At 50.1% G+C, this 23,393-nt stretch overlaps 1 protein-coding gene across 3 annotated transcripts in view; it reads right to left on the bottom strand.

Moving 5' to 3' along the window:
* Emid1 (EMI domain containing 1) overlaps nt 1-23,393 on the bottom strand; it is a 45,771-nt gene that overhangs the window by 6,508 nt on the left and 15,870 nt on the right. For all 3 annotated transcript variants that reach the window (XM_059275532.1, XM_059275530.1, XM_059275533.1), the window contains exons 4-13: nt 22,002-22,079; nt 21,007-21,068; nt 18,291-18,411; nt 17,830-17,919; nt 16,903-17,049; nt 15,361-15,459; nt 15,167-15,219; nt 14,769-14,831; nt 14,620-14,664; nt 3,542-3,586 (exon numbers count right to left, since the gene is read on the bottom strand). In XM_059275532.1, coding sequence (XP_059131515.1) covers nt 3,542-3,586; nt 14,620-14,664; nt 14,769-14,831; nt 15,167-15,219; nt 15,361-15,459; nt 16,903-17,049; nt 17,830-17,919; nt 18,291-18,411; nt 21,007-21,068; nt 22,002-22,079 — 803 coding nt within the window. The remainder of the gene's footprint in view (nt 1-3,541; nt 3,587-14,619; nt 14,665-14,768; nt 14,832-15,166; nt 15,220-15,360; nt 15,460-16,902; nt 17,050-17,829; nt 17,920-18,290; nt 18,412-21,006; nt 21,069-22,001; nt 22,080-23,393) is intronic.

The raw sequence follows: 23,393 nt of genomic DNA, 5'->3' as shown, positions 1-23,393 counted from the left end.
TAAGCAACTAAGAGGACTTCAACACGTCCATTATGAGTTTGTTCATTCCCTGGGGCTATTACTTATGCTCCTGCTGTCCTGTTAATATCATAAAGATTGAGCTATTCATGGGTCACTGAACTGCCATTTCAGCCTGGGGTACTGGAGTACTAGGTCACATGCCAAAGTAATCCCTCTTTGAGTATCATGGAGCAGAATGTGAAAATGGATGATCCTGGGACTGGGAAGATAGTTCAATGGTAAGAGCACTTACCAAGAATGAGGACCTGAATTTAGAGCCCCAAATTCACATAAAAAACCACCCAAATGCCACAACCTCAGCGCTGGGCAGGTACAGAGAAAGGGTTGCTGGATGCTAGCCTAGCTGAAAAATCGTGAGCTCACAAGGGAATAGGGCAGAGAATGATACATGGGCACACACAACCACACACCTGTATACACATGCACACACACACACACACACTGTTTGCCTTGCTGCCTGTCCATGCTCCCACTTACAGCCCCCTGATCAGGATGCCCACGGCCTTCTAGACTCCTTTTCTGTTTCCAATCCATCCTCCATATTGGCATTCAGAGACATACTTTGCAAACAAAAACCTGACCACACCATTCCCTCTCACTCTTTAATTAAAAAAAAAAAATCTTATTGTTTTTGGGATCCTTGAGTATCCCACTCTGTAATCCAGGTTTGCCTTAAACTTGTGGCCATCCTCCTGCCTCAGCCATCTGAATGTTGAATGCTGGGATTACAAAGTGAGCCACCATGCCTGGCTCCCAGTTTAGAAATACTTAAACAAATGCCCCAGGGTCCACCAAAGTTCGAATTCTTTTCCGTGACCTCCTAAGTTTTGAAAGCCTCTAGCCTCTGTCTCGCTTCCTGCCTGTCAAACTGCCGCTCCAAGTACTCACAACTCTGTAAACATCCCAGGCTCACTCTAACTCCAGGCCCTTTGCATACACTGCCCCTGCTTCTCTGTCTGAATACCCTGTGACTGGTTATGTTCCTGTCATCACCAATACACTACAGCCCCCAACACAGCTAAATTCCTTTTGTCCTGTGGCTGCTGACACAGAGTTTTACCCCAGCTCATGGTGACTTCTGGGGACTGACTCCGCAAAGCATCTCTCTGTACTGCCCAGCCCTGAGCTTGGCATACAGAAGTTTAGGGAGTAGTAGTGGGCTCCCTAGGCCCTCTGGGGATTTAGATGTCTTAGCCCATTTCACTTCAGACCCCACTTTGCCACCAGTTTGCTCTGAAGAGCTGGGCCTCAGTTTCCCTGTCTGAATAAGGGCTTCCCTCTTAACTAGGTAGAGTCACTCAGGCCAGTCACTCAGCTCCTGCAGTACACGACTGTGACCACCTGGTGACACTACTGAGCCGCAGCTAAACTTGGTAAGCAGCTCTGAAAGCTGCACGACCCCTAGGGGGCGCTGGTAGGTGAGGTGCGTCTGTAGGTGTCCACAGGATGTTTCCACTGTATACACATGCATGTGCACACACACAAACTCCTGTGTGTACCAGGATCCCTACCTACCTCCAACAGAGCTGGTCCCTCAGCCCAGAAGCCTCATGCATCTCCAGCCCAGCGAAGCCTCTCCCAGGTAGCAAGCAGGGGGCAGAAGTGCAGGTGGTAAAAGGTGGAAGGTGGGCAGGTGGGGGTCCTGCTACCTCTTGGGGGCCCCTCCCCTGGGTGGTCCTGGGTTCAAGGTCTCTCCTGGGGTGGCCCAAGGCTCCCCATGCAGGGATAGGGACTGCACAGCCTGGCTCTGTTGTGACCTGGTTTTTCCTATACCTAATGGGATGGGTGAAAAAACCCCTTTTCTCACCCAGGGTCTCTGGGAGAGTGAGGGGAGGCTGAGGGTTGCTCCCATGGGTCTCCCTGCTGGGTCAAAGGTCAGGGACCACAGGGAGTGGAAGAGTGAGTTGGAGAGCGGGGAAGCAAGCATCTTGGAGAGGTAGCAGGGCCCCTAGAAGTCATGGGATACACGGAGGTGCACTCATGCGGGATGAGGACTACCACGGCTGTATCCATCACTGACTCCATGACAAACAGTGAAGACATGGTTCGTGGCCGGTGCTGGCCACACCCTCACCAATGGCTCTCAGGACCGACAGGAAGGCAGGATGCCACTTTCTAAAGAGTACTCAGGCTCTTTCTTGTGGGGATGTTTACTGGAACCCTACCTATTTTCCAGTCACACCAGCAAGGTTTGCCAGGTGTGGGATCATGACACTTCAGGGCATGGCTTGTTCTAGGCCCTTGCATCTTTGGGCAGAGTAGATTCTCAGGCCCCAAATCTGCTCATTAGTTATCTCCAATGACCTTGAAGGTTCCCAGGACCTCACAGGCATCTCGAGATTTCTGAGTGTGTAAGTTTCTAGGTTTCTCTTCCCATTTACTCAATGTCTGCTATGCATGTGACAGTTTCTAGACCTCCCTTCCTATTGTTTACAGTTTGCTTTGTAGCTGGTAGTATCTAGCTCACCTCATCTCATTTTCCGTGGTTCTCTGTGCATATGACAGTTTCTAGGCTTCCCTTGTGGATGGCTTGAAGTGTGTGATAGTACCTACACAGATCTTTTGGGGACAACAGAGTTAGCTCTCCTGACCTCATTAACCATGTCAAACATATACATAATGGTTTCAAGGTTTCGCTTCCCAAGCTTCCTGGAGTCTATGTGTATGTCGGTTTCTAGGTGCCCAGCCCTTTATTCCATGGATGCCCTGTGCTTCCCTTCTTTGTTTCCTGACTTTCCTAAGGTCCCTTTTCTGCTTTGGGTGGATACTGTCTTCGCACGCCTTTTTCTTCTGTAGACAATAGGACAAAGCCAAAGCCTTTGCAGGAGGGACCCTGGAAGCGGAGCTGCAGTCTGGGTCACCTAAACTGCCCAGCAGGAACAGGCAGAGTCGTCTTGGCTTGGAAAGGCTATGGAGGGTAAGTGGGTGAAGACAGAGGCAGAGACAGAGCGTGGGTGGGGTCTGCTGGGAGGGCCGGCCTTGCCTAGTGGGGAGTGCCAGAAGAGGAATGGAGCAGGGCTCCTGTAAGTATGTGATGAGGACACCCTCAACCCCAGGATCTACTGGTGAGAGAATTCTTTCCTGAGCACCCAGGGGATGGGAAGCAGGGGGAGGGAGGGGGAGGCAGGAGAGGCAGGGGGAAGGGGGAGGGGAGGGGAAGATAATGGAGGGCAGGGGGATGGGGAGACAGAGAGAGGCAGGGGAGGGCAGGGAAGGCAGGTGGAGGGCAGGGAGAGGCAGGGGAGGGCAGGGAAGGCAGGTGGGAGCAGGGGAGGGCAGAGGAGGCAGATCGAGGCAGGGGAAGGTAGGAGGAGGTGGGGAGAGGCAGGGGGAGGCAGGGGAGGGCAGGGGGAGGGCAGAGGAGGCAGGGGAGGCAGGGGAAGGTAGGAGGTGGGGAGAGGTAGAGGGAGGGCAGGGGAGGGCAGGGGAGGCAGGGGAGGGCAGGGGAGGGTAGGAGGAGGTGGGGAGAGGAAGGGGGAGGCAGGGGAGGCAGGGGAGGCAGGGGAGGGCTGCAGCTCACCCAGTGGATCTTCTCTCCAGGGTCTCCTTTGGGGCCAGGTTCTCCCTGAAAGGAGCATCAGAAGTAAGGGTGGGGTGGGGGCGTGAGGGAGAAAAACTCACAACTCAGAAGGATGGTGGTGGTGGAGCAGCTGTCCAGCGTAAGTGAGACACTGGGTTTGATCCTGGGGGGAGGGAGGTTTCTCCCAGGGAAGAAACAACTGGTTGGTAGAACTGAGCACAGACTTTCATAACTTCCATCACATAGGAGTCAGAGTTTGGAAACACCCAATGCTTTGTCGTGAAATCACAGAAAATCCAGGCCTTAAGCTAAAGAACACATGCCAGGGCTAGGACCAAGAACAAACCCAAAGTGGATTTTCTGTGATAAAGCTCAATTCCTGAAAGAGTGAAGTGAGGTCTGTAATCTAGCTGTCTTGGGGCACTCAACACTTCTCAAGCAAATAACAGAACAGAGTTCCTCAGACATTACCTCTCTCGTCCAATAAAGCATACGAAAGTCGCTAGCTATATGAAAAAACAGACAATGCGATGCTCATTTAAGAGAAAAATCAGTCAACAGAAACAGACCCCTAGCTAACTAGGTGTTGTAAGTAGGAGACAAGGTATTTAAAATATCCATGACAAGGGTTAGGGAGGTGGCTGGAAGGTAAGGAGCACTCGTTGCTTTTGCAGAGGACCTGGGTTCAATTCCCAGCATCCACATGGTGGATCACAACCATCTATAACTCAAGTCCCAGGGGATCTGACACCCTCTTCTGACCTCTGCAGGCAGCAGGCATGCATGTGGTGCACAAACACATTCATACACATAAAATGAAATCTAAAAAATTAATAAAATGTTTATGACAGATATTTTGGACCATCAAGATGATTCAGTGAACCTGAGCAAGCCAAAGAGCCTTGGTGGTTCAATTCCTGGAATCCACAGTGGAAGGAGAGAGATGACTTCTGAAATCTGTCCTGTTCCACACATGCCCCCCCATCAAACACACACATAATAGTAAAGAAAATAAAAAATTTAAATTTAAAAAATTTTAAAGATTAAAAATTTTTTAAAAGAGTTTGGTGGCATGCACCACAACTGCCTGGCAGGAAAATTTATTTATTTATTTATTTATTTATTTATTTATTTATTTATTTATTTATATATTTTTTTTTTGAGACAGGGTTTCTCTGTGTAGCTTTGTGCCTTTCCTGGATCTTGCTCTGTAGACCAGGCTGGCCTCGAACTCACAAAGATCTGCCTGCCTCTGTCTCCCGAGTGCTGGGATTAAAGGCGTGCGCCACCACCGCCCAGCAGGAAAATTTATTTTTAAATATTATTTATTTTATATATATGGATGTGGGGGCAGGGAATAGAACCTGGGTCCTCTGGAAGAACAGCCAGTGATCTTAACTGCTGAGCCATCTCTCCATCCCTAGAAGAAACTATTCTTCCTGAGACTAATCTCTAGAATTTCATGAAAGTCTGACCTGCTGGGGAAAGGGGGTACTCATTTCCAAACCTTCTAGTTTCCCAGAACATGGGGAAAAGACCCAAGTGAAGGCATGTTCGAGAACACCCCCCCACCTGTCCTAATACCTTAAAGATACAACAGAAATCTCAAAACAACAACAAAACCCCCAGCTCCCCTCCTACCCCTAACCACTGCACTATTAAAAACTGTCTGCCAGTTTCTGATTTGTGTGTGTGACAGAGTTTCACTCTGTGGCCCAGGCTGGCATTAAACCGTTGATACTCTTGCCTCGGCCTCCTGAATGCTGGGGTTACAAGAGTATGGCACCATGCCCAGCTTTACCACAGTTTCTTTTACTCAGTACATCATGTCCACCATTCAACAAAGATACAAGGCATACTGAAAACACAGTTTGAAGAGACTGAAGGAATATCAGAATAGAGTCAAATACAGCAGCCATGTTGGGATTACTTAAAACCTATTGATGCTGAGGGATGTGGTGGCACACATCTGTAACTCTGGTACTCAGGGGATGGAGACAGGAAGAGCAGGAGTTCAAGGTCCTCTTCAGTATGATGGCTATTTTGGTTGTCAACTTGACTACATCGGGAATTAGCTAAAACCCCAAACTGGTTGGGCATACCTGTGAGGGATTTTTGCTTAATTAAATCATTTGATGATTTAATTTGAAGTTAGAAGATCCACTCCTAATCGGAATCTTTGAGGAGGGAAGGCACACCTTTTTTTTTTTTTTTTTTTTTTTTTAAGATTTATTTATTTATTATGTATACAGTGTTCTGTCTGCACGTATCCCTGCAGGCCAGAAGAGGGAGCCAGATCTCATTACAGATGAGTGTGAGCCACCATGTGGTTGCTGGGAATTGAACTCAGGACCTTGGAAAGAACAGCCAGTGCTCTTAACCGCCAAGCCATCTCTCCAGCCCAGAGAGACACACCTTTAATCCAGATCTTTTGAAGTGAGAAGACCCACCCCTAATCTGGGACACGCCTTCTGCTGAAAGCCTATATAAAGGACATGGAAGAAGGAAGTCTCAGCCTGTTTGCTCTCACCCTCTATAGCAAGTCCATTCCTTCACTGGCGTTAGAGCCTGCTTCAGGATTCCAGAGTATACTAAAGACTAGCTGAGACATTCAGCCTCATGGACTACTGGATTCTTGGACACAGGCAGTCACTGTTGGATTAGCTGGACCATAGCCTGTAAGTTATTCTAAATCCCTTTCTATATATATTCATTCTATAAATTCTGTTACTCTAGAGAATCCTGACTAATAATACACTCAGCTACATAGTGAGTTCAAGACCAACCTGTGATACACTAAACTGTCTCAAAAAATATAATTTATTTATTAAAGTCATATAAAATGCCGGGAGTGTGGGGGTGGGTGTGTGTGTGGTGGAACAAGCCTTTAGTTCCAGCACTCAGGAGGCAGAAGCAGGTGGATCTCTATGGGTTTGGGGGCAGCCTGATCCAAGTATCAAGTCACAGGCTAGCCAGGGCTGCATGATACCCTCTCTCTAAACCAAAAACAAACAATCCCCCAGTCATATAGAGTACTCAGTTTAAATCACAAAAGGGTAGGGTGGGGTGTCACTCAGTTGGTGGACAGCTTGCCTTGCATACATGAAGGGCTTCCTCTTTCTGTAAGTGGCCTGAGGTGACCCATGGAAATGGTTCCCTACTCAGTTGACCCAGAAACTCCATAAAGCCATGCAAACCAAGAGGTTCCAATCTTTATGTTCATCTTAAGGACACTGTGAGACTGTATACATGGTCTCCAAGTATCTGGAAGATGTCACCTTACAGAAGCAGTGTAGGCCATTCCAGGGGCATTAGACAATGTTAGATGAGCCCAGGACAAACAGTGGGGCTGGACACTGGATCACCAGCTTTGAAAAGAGTGTTAAAGTTTAGTTACACATGCTTTAAAAATGCAATCACGCCGGGTGGCAGGGTGGCAGTGGTACACACCTTTAATCCCAGCACTCGGGAGGCAGAGCCAGGTGGATCTCTATGAGTTCGAGGCCAGCCTGGTCTACAGAGTGAGTTCCAGGAAAGGCACAAAGCTACACAGAGAAACCCTGTCTCAAAAAACAAAAACAAAAACAAAAACAAAAAAATGCAATCACACTGAACTGAAGGGTCAGTGACCACACCCAGGTGAACAGTGTACCAACTACCTGCTCATGGTGTGACTAGCCAGTCCCTACCCCCCGCCCCCCACTGAGATAGATGATCCCCTTAAAGAGGAAGGCACGGTTCCTCAGCAAGAAAGGAGGTTGTCCAGAAGGAAAATGTCCTGGAAGAAACTGAAGAAACAAAACTTAAGAGATGTGGATAAATTCAGCATAATGTAAATGCAAATAAAAGTAAAAACAAAGGATGAAAAGGCAGAGACGGGCTGTGGGGACAGCTCAGTCACTGAGTGTCTGCCACACAAGCATGGGAGCTGAGTGTGGATCCCTAGTACCTAGGTACAAAGCCAGGTGTGTACAAAGCTAGGTACACAGGAGTGTGTTCCTGTGATCCCAGCACTCGGGAAGAGAGGGGAAGCCAAGGCAAGAGGATCCTGGGGTCTCGATGGCCACCCAGTCTAGCTGAACGGGTGAGCTCCAGGTTCTGTGAGAGAGCCTGCCTGAAAGGTGGAGAGTGACTGAGGAGGACACTTGGTGTCAGCCTGGGCCTCCACACACACATATATGCATGTGCATGCATACCAGCACACATGTGTGCACACTTGCACGCACACACACACAAGGTAGAAGAATTATGTAAGAGTAAAATAGAAATGGGGTGATCAAGTAGAAAACAGTAACACATGGCAGACATCAACCCAACACTGTCTACAACCCCTTAAATATCAACGGTGTATGTGCTGGCTAGTTTTCATGTCAACTTGACACAGGCTAGCGTCCCTTGGGAAGAGTGAGCCTGAACTGAGAAAATGCCCCTGCCAGATCAGCCTGTAGGGAAGTCTGCAGGGCATGTTCTTAATTAGTGATTGATTTGGGAGGACCCACATCTGCTCACTATGGGCAGTGCCATCCCTGGGCTCATAGTCTTGGGTGCTATAAAAAAAACATTTATTGTCAGGCAGTGGTGGCACATGCCTTTAATCCCAGCACTTGGGAGGTAGAGGCAGACGGATCTTGGAGTTCAAGGCCAGCCTGGTCTACTGACCAAGTTCCAGGACAGCCAGGACTGCTACACAGAGAAACCTTGTCTCTGTAGAACCTAAGTTTGTGGTTTGCCTCCAACAGAAATGGACACATTCGGCAAGTGGCAGGACCATAAAGCAAAACAAAAACCCAACAAACCTCACAAACTAAACACTCAAGCAGATGCTCACATGAAATAGAAAGACATGATAATAAATAAATAAATAAATAAATAAATAAATAAATAAAGAAAGAAAGAAAGAAAGAAAGAAAGAAAGAAAGAAAGAAAGGAAGAAAGAAAGGAAGAAAGAAAGCTTAAGAGGCCAGCTAGGGGCTGGAGAGTTAGCTCAGCAGTTGAGACCATTCTTAGGTCGGGTTCCCAGCACCCACATGGTGGCTCCCCACCACCCAGAACTCCAGTTCCTGGGGATTCAGTGACCTCCTTTGACCTCCGCAGGAACCCAGGTGTGGTGCACAAACACATGTATGCAGAAAAATAACTTATACACATAAAATAAAATAAATCTAAATTTTTTTTTTTTTTTTTGGTTTTTTGAGACAGGGTTTCTCTGTGTAGCTTTGCGCCTTTCCTGGGACTCACTTGGTAGCCCAGGCTGGCTTCGAACTCACAGAGATCCGCCTGGCTCTGCCTCCCGAGTGCTGGGATTAAAGGCGTGTGCCACCACCGCCCGGCTAAATTTTTTTTTAAAGGATCCAATAAGATGCTTGCTGAGTCCAGACTCCCAGCACCACATAAGAAGCTGGGCATAGCGGCTTATACCTGCACTCCTAGAATTGGAATGCAGAGACAGGAAGAGCCTGAGCTTTGCTGAACAGGTGAGTTCCGGCTCAATGAGAGACCTTGTCTAAAAAACAAGCGAATGAATGAATGAGTAAATGAATGAATGAACGAATGAAACAGGAAGTAGTAGAAGGCACCTAATATTGACCTCTGGCCTCCATGCATGTGCACACACACACACACACACACACACACACACACACACACACACAATACACAGAAGATTAAAAATTAAAAGATCAAAATTTAAAGAACTGGGGCTGGGGGCCGGGCAGTGGTGGCGCACACCTTTAATCCCAGCACTGGGAGGCAGAGCCAGGCGGATCTCTGCAAGTTTGAGGCCAGCCTGGACTACAGAGTGAGTTCTAGGACAGGCACCAAAGCTACACAGAGAAACCCTGTCTCGAAAAACCAAAAAAAAAAAAAAAAAAAAAGAACTGGGGCTGAAGAGATGGCTCAGTAGTTAAGAGTACTGAGAACCCAGATTCAGTTCCCAGAATCCACTGGTGGCTCACAAACATCTATAACTCCAGTTCCATGGGATACAATGCTCTGCTCTGACATCCACAGGCACAGGGTGCACAGACGTGCAGTCAGGAGAAACATTCATGCACACAAAACAAATTAATTTTAAAAAACCTTGGTGGTACAAGGCTGTAATCCCAGCTACTTGGGAGCCTGAGGCACGAAGATCCTAAGTTTGTGGTTTGCCTCCAACAGAAATGGTTACATTCGGCAGGTGGCAGGACCATAAAATACATACCTTAACCCACATAAAAGAGAAATCATAGGAGGTGTGGGCTCAGACACCTCACAGAACTAAGAAAGAAATCAATTCCAGAATGATATTTGGAAACTTCTAAGACATCAGGAGATTAACCAATGTACTTCCGATAGCACACAGGTCAGAGAAGGAGACACAAGAGATATGCAAAACTATTTTGAACTAAATGGGAATATAACTTATCGAAATTTGTGCAATACAGCAAAAAGAGTGCTCACTAGGAAACCAGCTCATCGAGTCTATGTATCAGAAGAGAGATTAAAACAAATAACTGAAGTTTCCATCATGGGAAGTCAGAGGCAGAGCAGACGGAGTCTAAAGTGAGCAAGGGGAAAGAAACAGCCAAATTAGTGCCTGGGATTGTAGACGGGCTCACACCGATAATGCCCGGCAGCAGCAGCAACAACATAAAACAAACAAACAAAGAAAAAGAAGAAGAAAGGAAAAATGATCAGAGACCTAAGCAGATACAGCAACAACCACAATGAACAAAGGCAAAGGAACATGTGAACACACGAAAGGCGGGTCCCAGTCAGTGTCACCCGGGAACGGCGAATTAAAATGGCAGTGAGGTAAATCAACAGCACACACCCAGGCTAGGTGGTGCGACAGCCCTGGAATCCCAGTACTCAGGAGCCTGAGGCAGGACAATCTCTGAGTTTGAGGACAGCCTGGGCCAAACCAAACCAAGAGCGAAACAACTTCCCAATGAAAGAGCCCTGCACACCTATTAGGATGGCTAAAATATCCAACAACAACAATACCAACGGAGGTGAGGATGTGGGTAGGTGCAACTCTCATCCATTGCTGTGAGGAAGGTGTGACTGGGGTGAGAACGGCCTCTTTTAAAAACTAAGCTACAATAAAGAGTATCTTAACCAGGCATAGTGGCACATGCCTTTAATCTCAGCACTTGGGAGGCAGAGGCAGGTGGATCTCTGTGAGTTCAAAGCCAGCCTGGTCTACATAGTGAGTTCCAGGAGAGCCAGCCAGGCATAGTGAGACCCTGTAAAGTATCTTACTATTGATTGATTGTTTTTTTTTTTAAAGATTTATTTATTTATTATATATACAGTGTTCTGTCTGCATGTACCCCTGCCCGCCAGCAGAGGGCACCAGATCTCACAGATGGTTGTGAGCCACCATGTGGTTGCCCGGAACTGAACTCAGGACCTCTGAAAGAGCAGCCAGTGCTCTTAACCTCGGAGCCATCTCTCCAGCCAGGATTTTTTTTTTTAAATTCTTGTTAATGAATGTTTTGCCTGCATGTATGTATGTGCACCATGCCCAAGCAGTGCCCATGGAGGCCAGAAGAGGGCATTGGATGGGTGTGAGCCACCATACGACGCTGGGAACCAAGTCCAGGTCCTATGCAAGAACAAACAGCAGGTGCTCTTAACTGCTGGGCCATCTCCGCAGCCTCGTTTTATGTTCCTTTGTTCTTAATTTTATTTTTATTTTATGTGCTTCGGTGGTGTTTTGCCTGCATGTGTGTCTGTGTGAGGGTGTAGGATCCCCTGGAACTGGAGTTACAGAAAGTTGTGAGCTGCCATGTGGGGGCTGGATATTGAACCCGGGTCCTCAGGAAGAGCAGCCAGTGCTCTTAACTGCTGAGCCATCTCTCCAGCCCTGTTTGTTTTGAAGACAGGGTTTGTAGCCTAGGCTGGCCTGGAACTTACTATACAGCCCAAGCTGGTCTCAAACTCTTGAACCTTTTGCCTCAGCCTCCCATGTGCTGGGAATATAGGTGTGTGCCAGCACACCTAGCTCGCTTATTTATTGATTTGTCATTTATTGATTGATGATTGATTGACTGATTGCAGTGCTGTGGCTTGAACTCAGGGATAGCCTCATAGATGCTAGACAAGAGCTGTAACACTGAACAACACACCCATCCTCTAAAAGTAGGTCTAGATAAACTGCTGTGAGGAGACTCGTACTATGAGAAAAACCACAGGATGTTCTTTAGGCTGAAAAGAAACACCGTCAGTAGTGTATTGCTTAGTTTTTATTGTCAACTTGAACTAGCCCCCGGGAAGACAGACACTCAGGTGAGGAATTGCCTCCACCAGATTGCCCTGTGGTATGTCTGCGGGGGCATTTTGACTGCCAATTGATAAAGGAGGACCCAGCCTGCTGTGGGCAGTGCCACCCCTGAGCAGGTGCTCTGGGTTATATAAGAAGGCCGGCTTGAGCATGTCCCAGGGAAACCAAGCCAGTAAGATGTCCTCCTCCTTGTCTCTGCTTTACTTCCTGCCGTGAGCTCACACCCCGGCTTCCCTCAGTGCTGGATTGTAACCTGTAAGCCAAATGAACCTTCTCTTCCCCAGGCTGCTCTTGGTGACGATGCGTATTGCAGCCACAGAAAGCTAACAAGGACAGACAGAAATCTGGACCTACAGAAAAGTATAGTATTAGAAATGATACATGATCAGCAAATTTAGAACTACAAGCCATCCCTCTGTGTTCGTGTGGAATTCATTCTCCTGTGGGTACCAAAATCCACAGGTGTTCAAATCCCTCAATAAAAGGCTTAGTCTTTGTATGTAACCTGTAGGTGTATAGAGAAGAGTTCATCTGCCTCTAGCTTCTTTATAATACCAATGTAAATGTTCTGTAACAGTTGCTACTGTACCACTTAAGAACTAATAAGAACAGAGCCTGAGCCGGGCGGTGGTGGCGCACGCCTTTAATCCCAGCACTCGGGAGGCAGAGCCAGGCGGATCTCTGTGAGTTCGAGGCCAGCCTGGGCTACCAAGTGAGTTCCAGGAAAGGCGCAAAGCTACACAGAGAAACTCTGTCTCCAAAAACCAAAAAAAAAAAAAAAAAAAAAAAAAAAAAAGAACAGAGCCTGATGGCACAGGTGTGGAATCCTTGCTACTCAAGGGCAGAAGCAGGAAGATTACAAGCTCTTGAACCTGGGCCTCTATAAGCAACTTAGTCAGACCCTGTCTCAAAATGGGAGTAGAGTGGGGGTACAGAGATGGCTCAGTGGTTAAGAGCACTTGCTACTCTTCCAGAGGTCCGGAGTTCAGGTCTCAGTACCCATGTTGGGTGGCTCACAACTACCTGTACCCCCATCTCCAGGACATATGACACCCTCTTCTGACCTCAAAGGATCCCCCCACCACCAATGGGATATACTCACACAGAGATACACAAAAATAAAAATAAATCTTATTAAAAAAGATGGTTAGGGATGTAATACAGTGATAAGAGTGCTTTCGTAGCATGTGCAAGGCTCTGGATTTGATCCCTAGTAACCAGAAAAAAACGAATAATGATTTTAAAAATCCGTACATGGTCAATATGGGCTCAGGGATTTTTTTTTTTGTTTTTGGTAATATTTTCAAACCATAATTTTTCAAACTATAGCTGCAGAGTATGCAGTGTCTAAATTTGTGTTTTGTTTTGTTTTGTTTTGAAGACAGGGTTTCTCTGTGTAGCCTTGGCTGTCCTGGAACTCACTCTTTAGAGCAGGTTGGCCTCAAACTCACAGAGATGTGCCTGCTCTGCCTTCTGAGTGCTGGGATTAAATGCATGCACCACCACCGCCTGGCTATCTTATTTTGTTTTTAATGCCAGCTGACTTTAAAGTGATGATATTGACGACGACGATATGGGTCTGAGGATGTAGCTTCCTGATAGATCACTTGCTAACGAATCTGCTCAATGCCCTGGGTCAATTCTCAGCACTCTCAAAACAGTGTTGGGGGGCTTATAGCAAATGCAGAAGTAGAATACAGAGCAGCGACAGCACAGGAGAGGATGGAAATGGAACACACATTCAATGCACCTACACGAGTCTGTGACACACACACACTCACAATTGCTTTAACACTGAAGCATGTGTTAATCGTGTAATGTGAGGAAGGAAGGACAATGTTGTTCTTAGCAACTGTGAAAAAACCAACAGAAATAGGGGTTGCCAAAAAAGGGGGGACTGCTAAAAAGCTATCAGTGGGTGCAATGGACCCCAAAGTGCTCTATCCTGAGGAAGGCGAGTGAGGACGTGGCTCAGAAGCAGAGCGGTAACTAACTACAGAAGAAGGCAAGAAAAGGAACAGGGAAAAGAGCAGATAAACAGACACCAACTGCAGATGGTTGACTTAAACAGAACCCCGTTGATAATTATGCAGATGATGAAAATATCAATGAACTAAACGGCAGACTCTGAAAAATGCAAGGCTCGTGTTATTTACAAGAGATGTGCTTTAAATATGCTGGCACCAACATGCACAGACAGCAAGCATTACAGCACTGGTGTGGTTCCTCTAATAGCCAACAAAGCAGAATCCAAGATGAGTGTTCTAGAGATATGAATATTCATTCCACAAAGGCAGAGGCAGCGCTGAAATCCTGAACATGTATCTGCTTAATAACAAAGATTCAAAACACATAAAGCAAAAATTGGCTACATTAAAGGGAGAAAAGGACAAATCTACATTAAGAGATGGAGAATGACAAAGAGAAATACAAGCCGGGCGGTGGTGGCACACGTCTTTAATCCCAGCACTCAGGGGCCAGAGGCAGGAGGATCTCTATGAATTCGAGGCCAGCCTGGTCTACAGAGCGAGATCCAGGACAGTCAGAACTACACAGAGAAACCCTGTCTTGGAAAACTAAAAAGAAAACAACAACACCAAAGAGAAAGACAGAGTCAAAGAGACAGAGGCATGTAGAGAAAGAAATGGATACAGAGCCACAGCCAGACAGGTTGAAAAGGATGCATGATGGGTCCTAGCAATGAAGGGGGGCTTTTCTGAATCACACAGGGGGTCAGGTGCTCCAGGTTCAGGAACCTAGAATGATGGGATCCTGGAGAGGTGGGTAGGGGGGAGATTGCATCACTTACCTGCAACCCCATTAGCCCTTGGGGGCCAGGTTCCCCAGGCAGTCCCTATATAAGAGGAGGGAACAGAATTAAGTTAGCTGGTGAGAGCTACCGTCTCAGAGCCCTGGGACTCCCCAGAATCCCCCACGTAAGGTCATCAGTATACTCACCCTCTCACCCTTCTCCCCCGGGGGGCCAGAGCTTCCTTTGGGTCCAGAAGGGCCTGGGGTTCCCTGAACAACAAGACAGGGCCTCAGCCTTGTGCTGGGGTAGGTAGGACAGGAGGTGGGCTAAAGGGAATGGGGAGGGAGCCCCAGCTTGGCCCAGGCCTCATCGTATGCCCAGCGCACAGCAGGCAGGTCAGACGTCCCCACCCCATGTGCCGGCTGCAGCCTGAAGAATCCCCCTTTTCACCGCCTCAAGGGATAATGATGTTTCTTGTTGGGTGAATTGAGTTAAGAAGATTTATGGAAAGCACTTTGCATATCAAAGTACTTACTGAATGGACGGATGAACAGATGGGTGAATGGAGTTACGCATGGGTGGTAGAACTTGGATAATGACTTACCATGTGTCCAGGACTCCCAGGGGCACCCGCAGGGCCAGGAAGTCCAGGAGGACCTGAACAAAACAGAGTGTCTTCAGGAACGGAATGGACCACGAGGCTCAGAAGTGCCCCACCCGCTGTCTCCTAATGGCCACGGCTCAGTGCTGCTGCTTCCTATCAACCCCTACCCTTACCCCAGGCTGGACTCAACTTACCCATGGGCCCTGGGGGGCCCGGAGGGCCTGGGGGCCCAGTGGGTCCTTGGGGCCAGTGGCTGCCAGTCTCGGTGAAGGTATTAGACAGTAATGGATCTCCTGGCAAGGGAAAGAGAGTGAGTGAGTGGAGCTGGGAGAGAGGCACAGTCAGTCACCGCCTGCCGTCTCTGCCGCCTTGGCTCTGGCTGCCCTATGGGACAGCCTGCGGCACAGACAGGGTCACCAGTACCCGCTGCCAGGTACAGAGAGGAAGGGAACCTTGGCTCTAACCCTGCCACAGTCTAGCTAGTGACCCCGTGCCGTCCCTTGTCCATGAGCGTCAGAGTGACAGCAGCCTTTCACCAGCTGTCTACCGTGTTTCAGGGGGCTATGCACTGAGGAAAAAAAAAACTTTTACCTCAAGTGCATTTTGTTCCCTAGATTGTTCTTGGATGTGGTTTTGTGCCTCCTGTGTTAAACATTTACATTCAATTTATAAGACATGTTTATTCTTGTTAGATGTCAGAACACAGCTACAGAACCCATTTTGGTCAGTATATCCTGAAACTGAATATGGCCATCGGCACAGTACAAACAAGGACACTGAGGCTAGGAGCAAAACCAAGACAGATGGGACGGAATAAATGATGAGGTGAGAGAATGAATAAGGAATGGTACCCAGTCATTCACCAAAGATGGGAGCCGGGCGGTGGGGGCGCACACCTTTAATCCCAGCACTCGGGAGGCAGAGCCAGGCGGATCTCTGTGCGTTGGAGGCCAGCCTGGGCTACAAAGTGAGTACCAGGACAGGCTCCAAAGCTACACAGAGGAACCCTGTCTTAAAAAAACTATAAATAAGGGCTGGAGAGATGGCTCAGAGGTTAAGAGCACTAGCTGTTCTTCCAGAGGTCCTGAGTTCAATTCCCAGCAACCACATGGTGGCTCACAACCATCTGTAATGAGATCTGGCTCCCTCTTCTGGCCTAAAGGGATACAGAACACTGTATACATAATAAATAAATAAATCTTTAAAAAAAAAACCACTATAAATAAAAACAATGCGGTTGAGGTTGAAATTGCCACTGTGCTCTCCGACCGCTCCAATCTCGGGCAGCGTGTGGGTGGGTCAGGCCGTGGGTAGGTCAGGCCCGGCTACCTGCAGGAGATGCCTGGGATCCATGCTGGTGCTCAGCTGGGGGAGGGGGCTGGAGCTACCCTGAGCAACAGGACTAGGGCTGTGGCCTTGGGAGCTCAGAGCTCACGTCTTGAGTTAGACAGGGAGCTCCCCGGCACTCTGAGCGCTGGACTGCAGCCAGCTCTGGGGCACGGGGAGGGCCTAATGCCAGGTGTTTCTGATCGTGTGGTGGGAAACCCCTCCCCCTCTCCTCGGTGTGTGGACGTGGCACGTGACCGTCCTTTGTGATTGGCAGCACCTGCTGAACAACAGGGTGACAGGTGAGCAAGCCCGGCCCACGATGTCACATGATAGATGGTAACAGGTACCAGGTTATGGCTACTTCAGTTACCCCGCCTCAACCCACTGGGACCCCAGGGAGGACTTACCATGCAGGGAGATGTGGGCATGGGGTGGCCCAGCAGGGGCTGGAGGTCCTGGGGGCCCAGGAGGACCTGGAGGGCCTGGAGGGCCCATCTCTCCTGGGATGCCTGAAGCCCCGGTCTGGCCAGGGCGTCCTGGGGGTCCCTGTGGACCTGCGGTTAAGAACAGGGATTGGTAGGCATAGGGTAGTCAGGGACAAAGAAGTCTGGGGCAGCGGGTTCCAAAGGCTCCGAAGTGCATAGGCCTGTCCTCCTTGGCCATCTGTTACAGGGAAGAACACAGTATCGTGCCCTCTAGCTCAGCCAAGCTGTTCTGGGCTTCCTTCTATAGGGCTCCCAGACCTCCCAGAGTACTCCACAGAACCTGGTCAGAGGGGTCAGGCACTGTTGTTTCTCATCGGCCTAGCTATCCCCCATCCTGGAGGCAAAGACTGGGCTGGTCCCACCCAGTGCCCAGTTCAGGGTCTGCTGAAGGGAGTGCCTGAGCCAAGTGGACCAAGACAGTTTCACAGCCCAGGCATGAACGGACACCACTACAGGGCTGGTGAGCAAAGGCCCGGTAAGTGGACCGGGCCTGTCCACCTTGACTATGCCAATGAAAGCATCCTCTGCGTCCCCTGGCAGGAGGCATGCCTAAAAAAGCTGAAGAGAGCCATCTGTGGGGGCACACGCCTTTAATCCTACCACTTGGGAAGCCGAGAAAGGTGGATCTCCATGAGTTCAAGTCCAGCCTGGTCTACATAGCAAGCTCCAGGCCAGCCAAAGCTGCATAGGGAGACCCCGTCTCAAACAACGAAAGCAACAGCAAACAACAGCAGCAACAACAACAACAAACAAACAAACAAACATCCATCCGATAACCAACAATACAATACAATACAACACAACACAATACAAAAAAGAAGCTTGGAAGGCAGCCCCGTGGGCACGTACCTGGTGGGCCTCTCATCCTCACTGAGCCCTGGCTGCCAGTGTCTCCCTTGGGGCCAGTGGGCCCAGGCAGCTCCCAAGGATCAACTCTGTCTGCAGAGTAAAGAACATGAACTTGGCAGCTCTGGGGTTGCATTTGACCCCCACCCGAGCTGGTCCCTCAGACAGCCCTGACTATCCTGAGATAGTTGTGTACCCCCTCCCATTCCCACTGGCTCCTAGTAAACCCTGGAGCAGTTAAGCAGGCATCAGCATCCCTGCTGGGCCTGGGAGGGAAGATCCCAGACCCTCCTCCCTGAATTGGAACTGTTTGCTGCCCAGACTCCAGTGCTCAGGAGTTCAGGTACTTCCAGTCAGGTCCACTGGAGAGCTGGGAGGACAAAGGCCGGCCCTGAGGGGTCAGACGGGGCATTTCTTCCACTTGAACTATCACATGGGGGTATGTACCCTGCTTTGCCTCTTACCCTGCAGGTCTCCATCTCCAGGGCTGCCCTGGGTAGCTGGGGATCCCCAAAGCAGGGCAGAGTCCTCAGGGGGAGCTGGGATCGAGGACACTGTCTGCTCTGTGACACTCAGAACAGCCACCTGTGGAGGAAGACAGAGATGGGGCAGGTGCCAGGAACTCACTAGGGATAGTCCAGCCTTGGCCTTGGGGGTCGGGAGGGCCAAGAAGCCAGCAGAGTGGAGACCTTGGGCCCAGAATGTCATTACAAGTGTCACCATTGATCATATGCACCGTGAAACAGTCATTCTGCACTGCCCCTGCCACCCAAGTTGAGCTCTGTGATCATGGGATCTGCTGGCCATAAGAGTATGCTGCTTCTGTTAAAGTTCCACAGCGGGTTGGGAGGAGGTGTGTGTGTGTGTGTGTGTGTGTGTGTGTGTGTGTGTGTGTGTGTGAGAGAGAGAGAGAGAGAGAGAGAGAGAGAGAGAGAGAGAGAGAGCGAGAGCATGTGTGCATGCATGCTGAAGACTGGCATACTGCCTCCAGCATGCCAAGCAAGTGCTGTACCACTGAGATTTTGCAGGGGAAACTGGGAGGGCCTGACACCCCACACCCACATTGGGGCCTAGGGCAAAGAAGAAGATTCTGCAAGAATGCCAAGCTCCTGACCAAGGGTCAGGAAAAGACGGTGGTCTGTCCTCACAGCACATGGTCTGTAATTATGTAACTGCTCCTTCTCCTTCAGGGATCTGGCTCCCAGATTTCCCTCTGACAGTTAACACTTTATTAAACTTCCTCACATCTGATCAGGACAAGTTCCCGGAGGAGGGTTAGAGCAGAGCAAGAAGACAGTGTGTGTCTACGCATGTCCGGAAACCCTGGAAGAAAAAGATGACTAAAAAGTGGCAGCTGCCGGGCGGTGGTGGCGCACACCTTTAATCCCAGCACTGGGAGGCAGAGGCAGGCGGATCTCTGTGAGTTCGAGGCCAGCCTGGTCTACAGAGTGAGTTCCACAACAGCCAGGGCTACGCAGAGAAACCCTGTCCCGAAAAACCAAAACAAAAAAAGTGGGTAGCTTAGAGCCAGTGAGATGGCTCAGCAGGTAAAAGTTCCTACAGCCAGCCCTAATAACCTAAGTTCAATTTCAGGGACCCACATAGTAGAAGAAAAGAACACCCCCAAAGTGTCCTTACACACACACACACACACACACACACACACACACACACACACACTACAGCACTCTCACATGCCCACCATACACAAAGAAATACAATTTTTTTTTTAAAAGGTGGCAGCTTATGGCTGCAATCCCAGTTACTAAGAGGGTAGAGACAGGAAGACCTAGAGTTCAAGACCAGCCTGCACTACACAGCAATACACCCGTGGTGGTTTGAAAGAAAATGGGCCCACAAACGGAGTGGCACTATTAGGAAGTGTGGCTTTGTTGGAGTAGGTGTGGTCTTGTTGGAGGAAGTGTGTCACTGTGGAGGGGGCTTTGAGGTCTCATATATGCTCAAGATAGTGCCCAGTGTTTTAGACCACTTCCTGTTGCCTGTGAGTCAAGATGTAAGAACTCTCAGCTCCTGCTCCAGCACCATGTCTGCCTGCACGCCACCATGCTCCATGCCATGATGGTAATGGACTAAACCTCTGAAACTGTAGGCCGCCACCTCAATTAAATGTTTTCTTTATAAGAGTTGCTGTGGCCGTGGTGTCTCTTCACAGCAATAGAACCCTAATTAAGACAATACCATTTAAAAAGGAAAGAAAAGGGAAAGAGAACAGGTGGTCTTATAGTGCACGGGTGAAGGGCGTGGCTAGCTTGCACAAAGCCCTGGGCTTGATCCTAGTACCACATAAACCACATAAATAGTGCACCACATAAACAGTGCACACCTGTAATCCTAGCACGGAGCAGGTGCGGCAGGAGGTCATCCTCCACTCTGCAGCCAGCTTGAAGCCAGCCTGGGATAGGTGAGACCCTCTCTCAAAAGAAGAGAGGGAGTTGGTGAGGGAACTCTGAGTAAAGGTCCGGCCACTGAACTTGCTGACTTGAGTTTGCTTCCTAGCACCCACGTGCTGGATGGAGAGAACCCCACACACATACAGTAAACAAATGAATGAACAAAGATAGGTAGACCTCTGAGTAGGAGGCCAGTGTAGTCTATATAGTGAGTTCCCGGCCAGTCAGGGCTACATGGTGAGCTCCTGTCTCAGTCTTCTCTCTGGGACACAGGTAGTCTCTGCAAACGGTTTTCTGGATTTCTGAGTTTTCCTGACCCTACGTTCAGGATCGTGTTTAACTGTCGTATTTTGTAATCTTTGAACGCTTTTTATCTTGAGGTAACGTGAGATGTGTAACGGGCATTTTCACTTATGTATAATGGTATGGAGGGGCAGGATAAGGGGCAAAGGTGAGGGGCAGGCAGGGTCTGTCATTGTGCTGGGGGATGTGTTATCTGCCTGAAACTGGGCCTCATGGCAGGGGGCTTTACAGCCTCCTGGAGGGACGGCCGCACCGGGCTGTAGCGCTGTGCAGCAGCTTCATAGGGACGGCAACTGAGGAGCAGAGGACAAAGAGCTGGATGGACATCAGGCAGGGGCTGGGCTATGCCTGTGGAAACCACTCTACCCGGGCATGGAAGCTCAAAGGATGGGCACGGGGGTGCAGGAAGGAGTGGGGGAGGCCAAGGTCTCCAAGGCCCAGGGCAAGAGGGGAGCTGCTCACCCACCTTGGCCTCCAGCGCCTTCAGCCTCTCGCTCAGCTCAGACACTCTGCTGCAGTTGAGACAACCTGTGGGAGGAGGAAGGGCTGAGGCTAGAACTCCTGTGTCCCTTAGAGTCCTCACCCTTGGGGGACAGGTACTAACGACCCTAGTCTATGAGGAGCAGTGTGGGCTGGGCTGCAGTCACTGCAGCCTGGGTGGCCATCACCCCTCAGGGTTCCTTCCATTCCAGAGCCTCCAGAGAGGACCCTTCCTCCTAGTGCAGGCTCCTGGGCCCTGGTTCTGACGGTCTCAGCATCCAAACGCCAACTCCAGAAGCCACAGGCAGGAAGCCCTGTTGTTTCCTGCCGGGCAGGGGTGGAGCCTGGGCCCATCTGCTCTGGGGACCAACAGACCACAGCTGGGATGCTACTGGCCTCACAGGTACCATTGTCTGGCTGTATCACAGAACCACACTCCAGCTTTTCTGACTTTTTTTTTTTAATGAGGCGTGTACAAACTGGCGGCCCTGGTCCTCACTGTAGCCCTGTGTGTGACACAAATGCCACACAGGAGGCACCTGAGTTTGTGACAAGGTGCAGTGAGTGCCCAGCACAGTAACCCACACAGCTCAGAGGAGCCAGACCCAGGGCTGTGGAACCCTGGGCAGGGTAAGGCTTCGGTTGACTCTCGGTTTCCTGCTCATAAGAGTAGTGTTGTGGGCAGCTGTGAAGTTTGAAAGCATCTGGCTGAAGCCTCCAGTTCCCCAGTACAGAGAGGAAACTGGGGTGTTGGGCTGTAAGTACAAAAACCCAGGGGTCACAGGTCTCAGCGTGACTCCCCTCTGGGTACGCCCTCTGCCTTGAGGCTCTCTGTCCAGGGGCTGAGGTAGAGAAGTGTTACCCTTCATCCTCTACTTCCGGACCCAGATGACTTCCAGGGACAATTACCACACACTGCCCTGGGTCCACCCTAGATCTCCTCCGGTCCGGAGATCCCCAAGAGGCTGCCCCAGGACCCACCTGAGAATGCTGTGGGGCGCACTGCCATCCGCCGCATGGTGCTTCCTGACCATGTAGGCTCCAGGAAGCCAGGGGAGCCTGCAATGGACGGAAGTGGGCTGAGGGTCTGCTGACCTGAGCCAGCCCTGTCCCGCTAGACAGTGGTTCATGCTGTTGCCCTAACGGGGATCTCTGCTCCCCTTAACGCACAGAGAAGCACAGGGAGGTGGGGTAACTTCCCTGGGTCACACAGCAATAAGGAGGCAGGACTAAAGAAGGCTGACTCCTTGGTGGGCTGGTGAGAGGGGCCGGCCACCTGTGGGGGCCACACATAAGCTGAAGGCTTCCCCAGTGAGCCCAGCCAGTGGCAGAGCTAACGGACAAGCTCAGCTCCTCTATTTACTGATCTGTGGGATCTGTCCTCTCTGACCTGCAACAGTAAGGCCTCTGTTCTTGTCTGGCAAGGCCAGGAGAGGGTGACATGTGCATGGGTCTACTGTACACATACAGGGCTCAGGTACACAGTAGATGCTCAAGAAATGATTGAGCTTGCTCTCCATACCCCACTGAGTGAGAAAAGACCAAAGTGACATGTTCAAATGAAAGCCAGAGAGGGGCTGGCTGCCTGTTCCAGGAGTCTGCCCCCTCCGCACCCAGGAGGATTATCCAGCCTGGCTGCTCTGGTTTCGTGGGCCTGGTTTTCCACACAGCTGGAGGGACCGGCTGGCCAAGCCAAGGACGGAAGGCGCAGCTGGAGGGCCTCTCCAGCCAACAGTGGTAACTGCCCTCCTCAGCCCCCTGCGCCTGCCTTTTAAGGCCATGAAGTGTCATCCTGGGGGGGAGACAAGACCCAAATAAGGCACCAGCCTGGCTGCTTGGACATGGGCTGTGGGTTGAGGCAGGGAGTGAGAGGCGCCGGCAATCCAAACCAGACGGGTCTCTCTGGCCAGCCCCCGGCCGGGAGGCTTCCTGGCTCTGCTCCGGGTCCCAGTGTGCACAGGGGATTTTTGCTCAGGCTGGGCAATTTCTTTAAGAGTCCCAGGGACCTGTAACTTGCTCAGGTACAGGGGGTAAGAGCCTCGTACAGGATACAGGAGTGGGGGCTTGCAGCCCAGGACAGTGGCCAAGATGGGGGTGCCTGAAGAGAGTAGATTCCACCGTGAAGCAGGCCTTGTGCCCAATGCATTGCATGGCTCAGCACAGTTCTAGAAGAGACAGCCACAGCAGCTCTGCAGGTGCGCGCACACACACACACACACACACACACACACACAGCCCTGCACATCCCAGGCACCCCCACATGTCTTGTTTGGGTTTTACCACTGCAAACTGGGACCACATGGTTCTAACGGGGAAGCAGGCATCCTCCTCAGGTCCCAGGAAGAGCAAGTGGATGGGTGAACAGACCCCTCC

The sequence above is a fragment of the Peromyscus eremicus genome, chromosome 10 (assembly GCF_949786415.1).
Source record: "Peromyscus eremicus chromosome 10, PerEre_H2_v1, whole genome shotgun sequence".
Classification (NCBI taxonomy): domain Eukaryota; kingdom Metazoa; phylum Chordata; class Mammalia; order Rodentia; family Cricetidae; genus Peromyscus; species Peromyscus eremicus.
The sequence above is the reverse complement of the archived record's forward strand: the minus strand, read 5'-3'. Positions and strand labels throughout refer to the sequence as shown.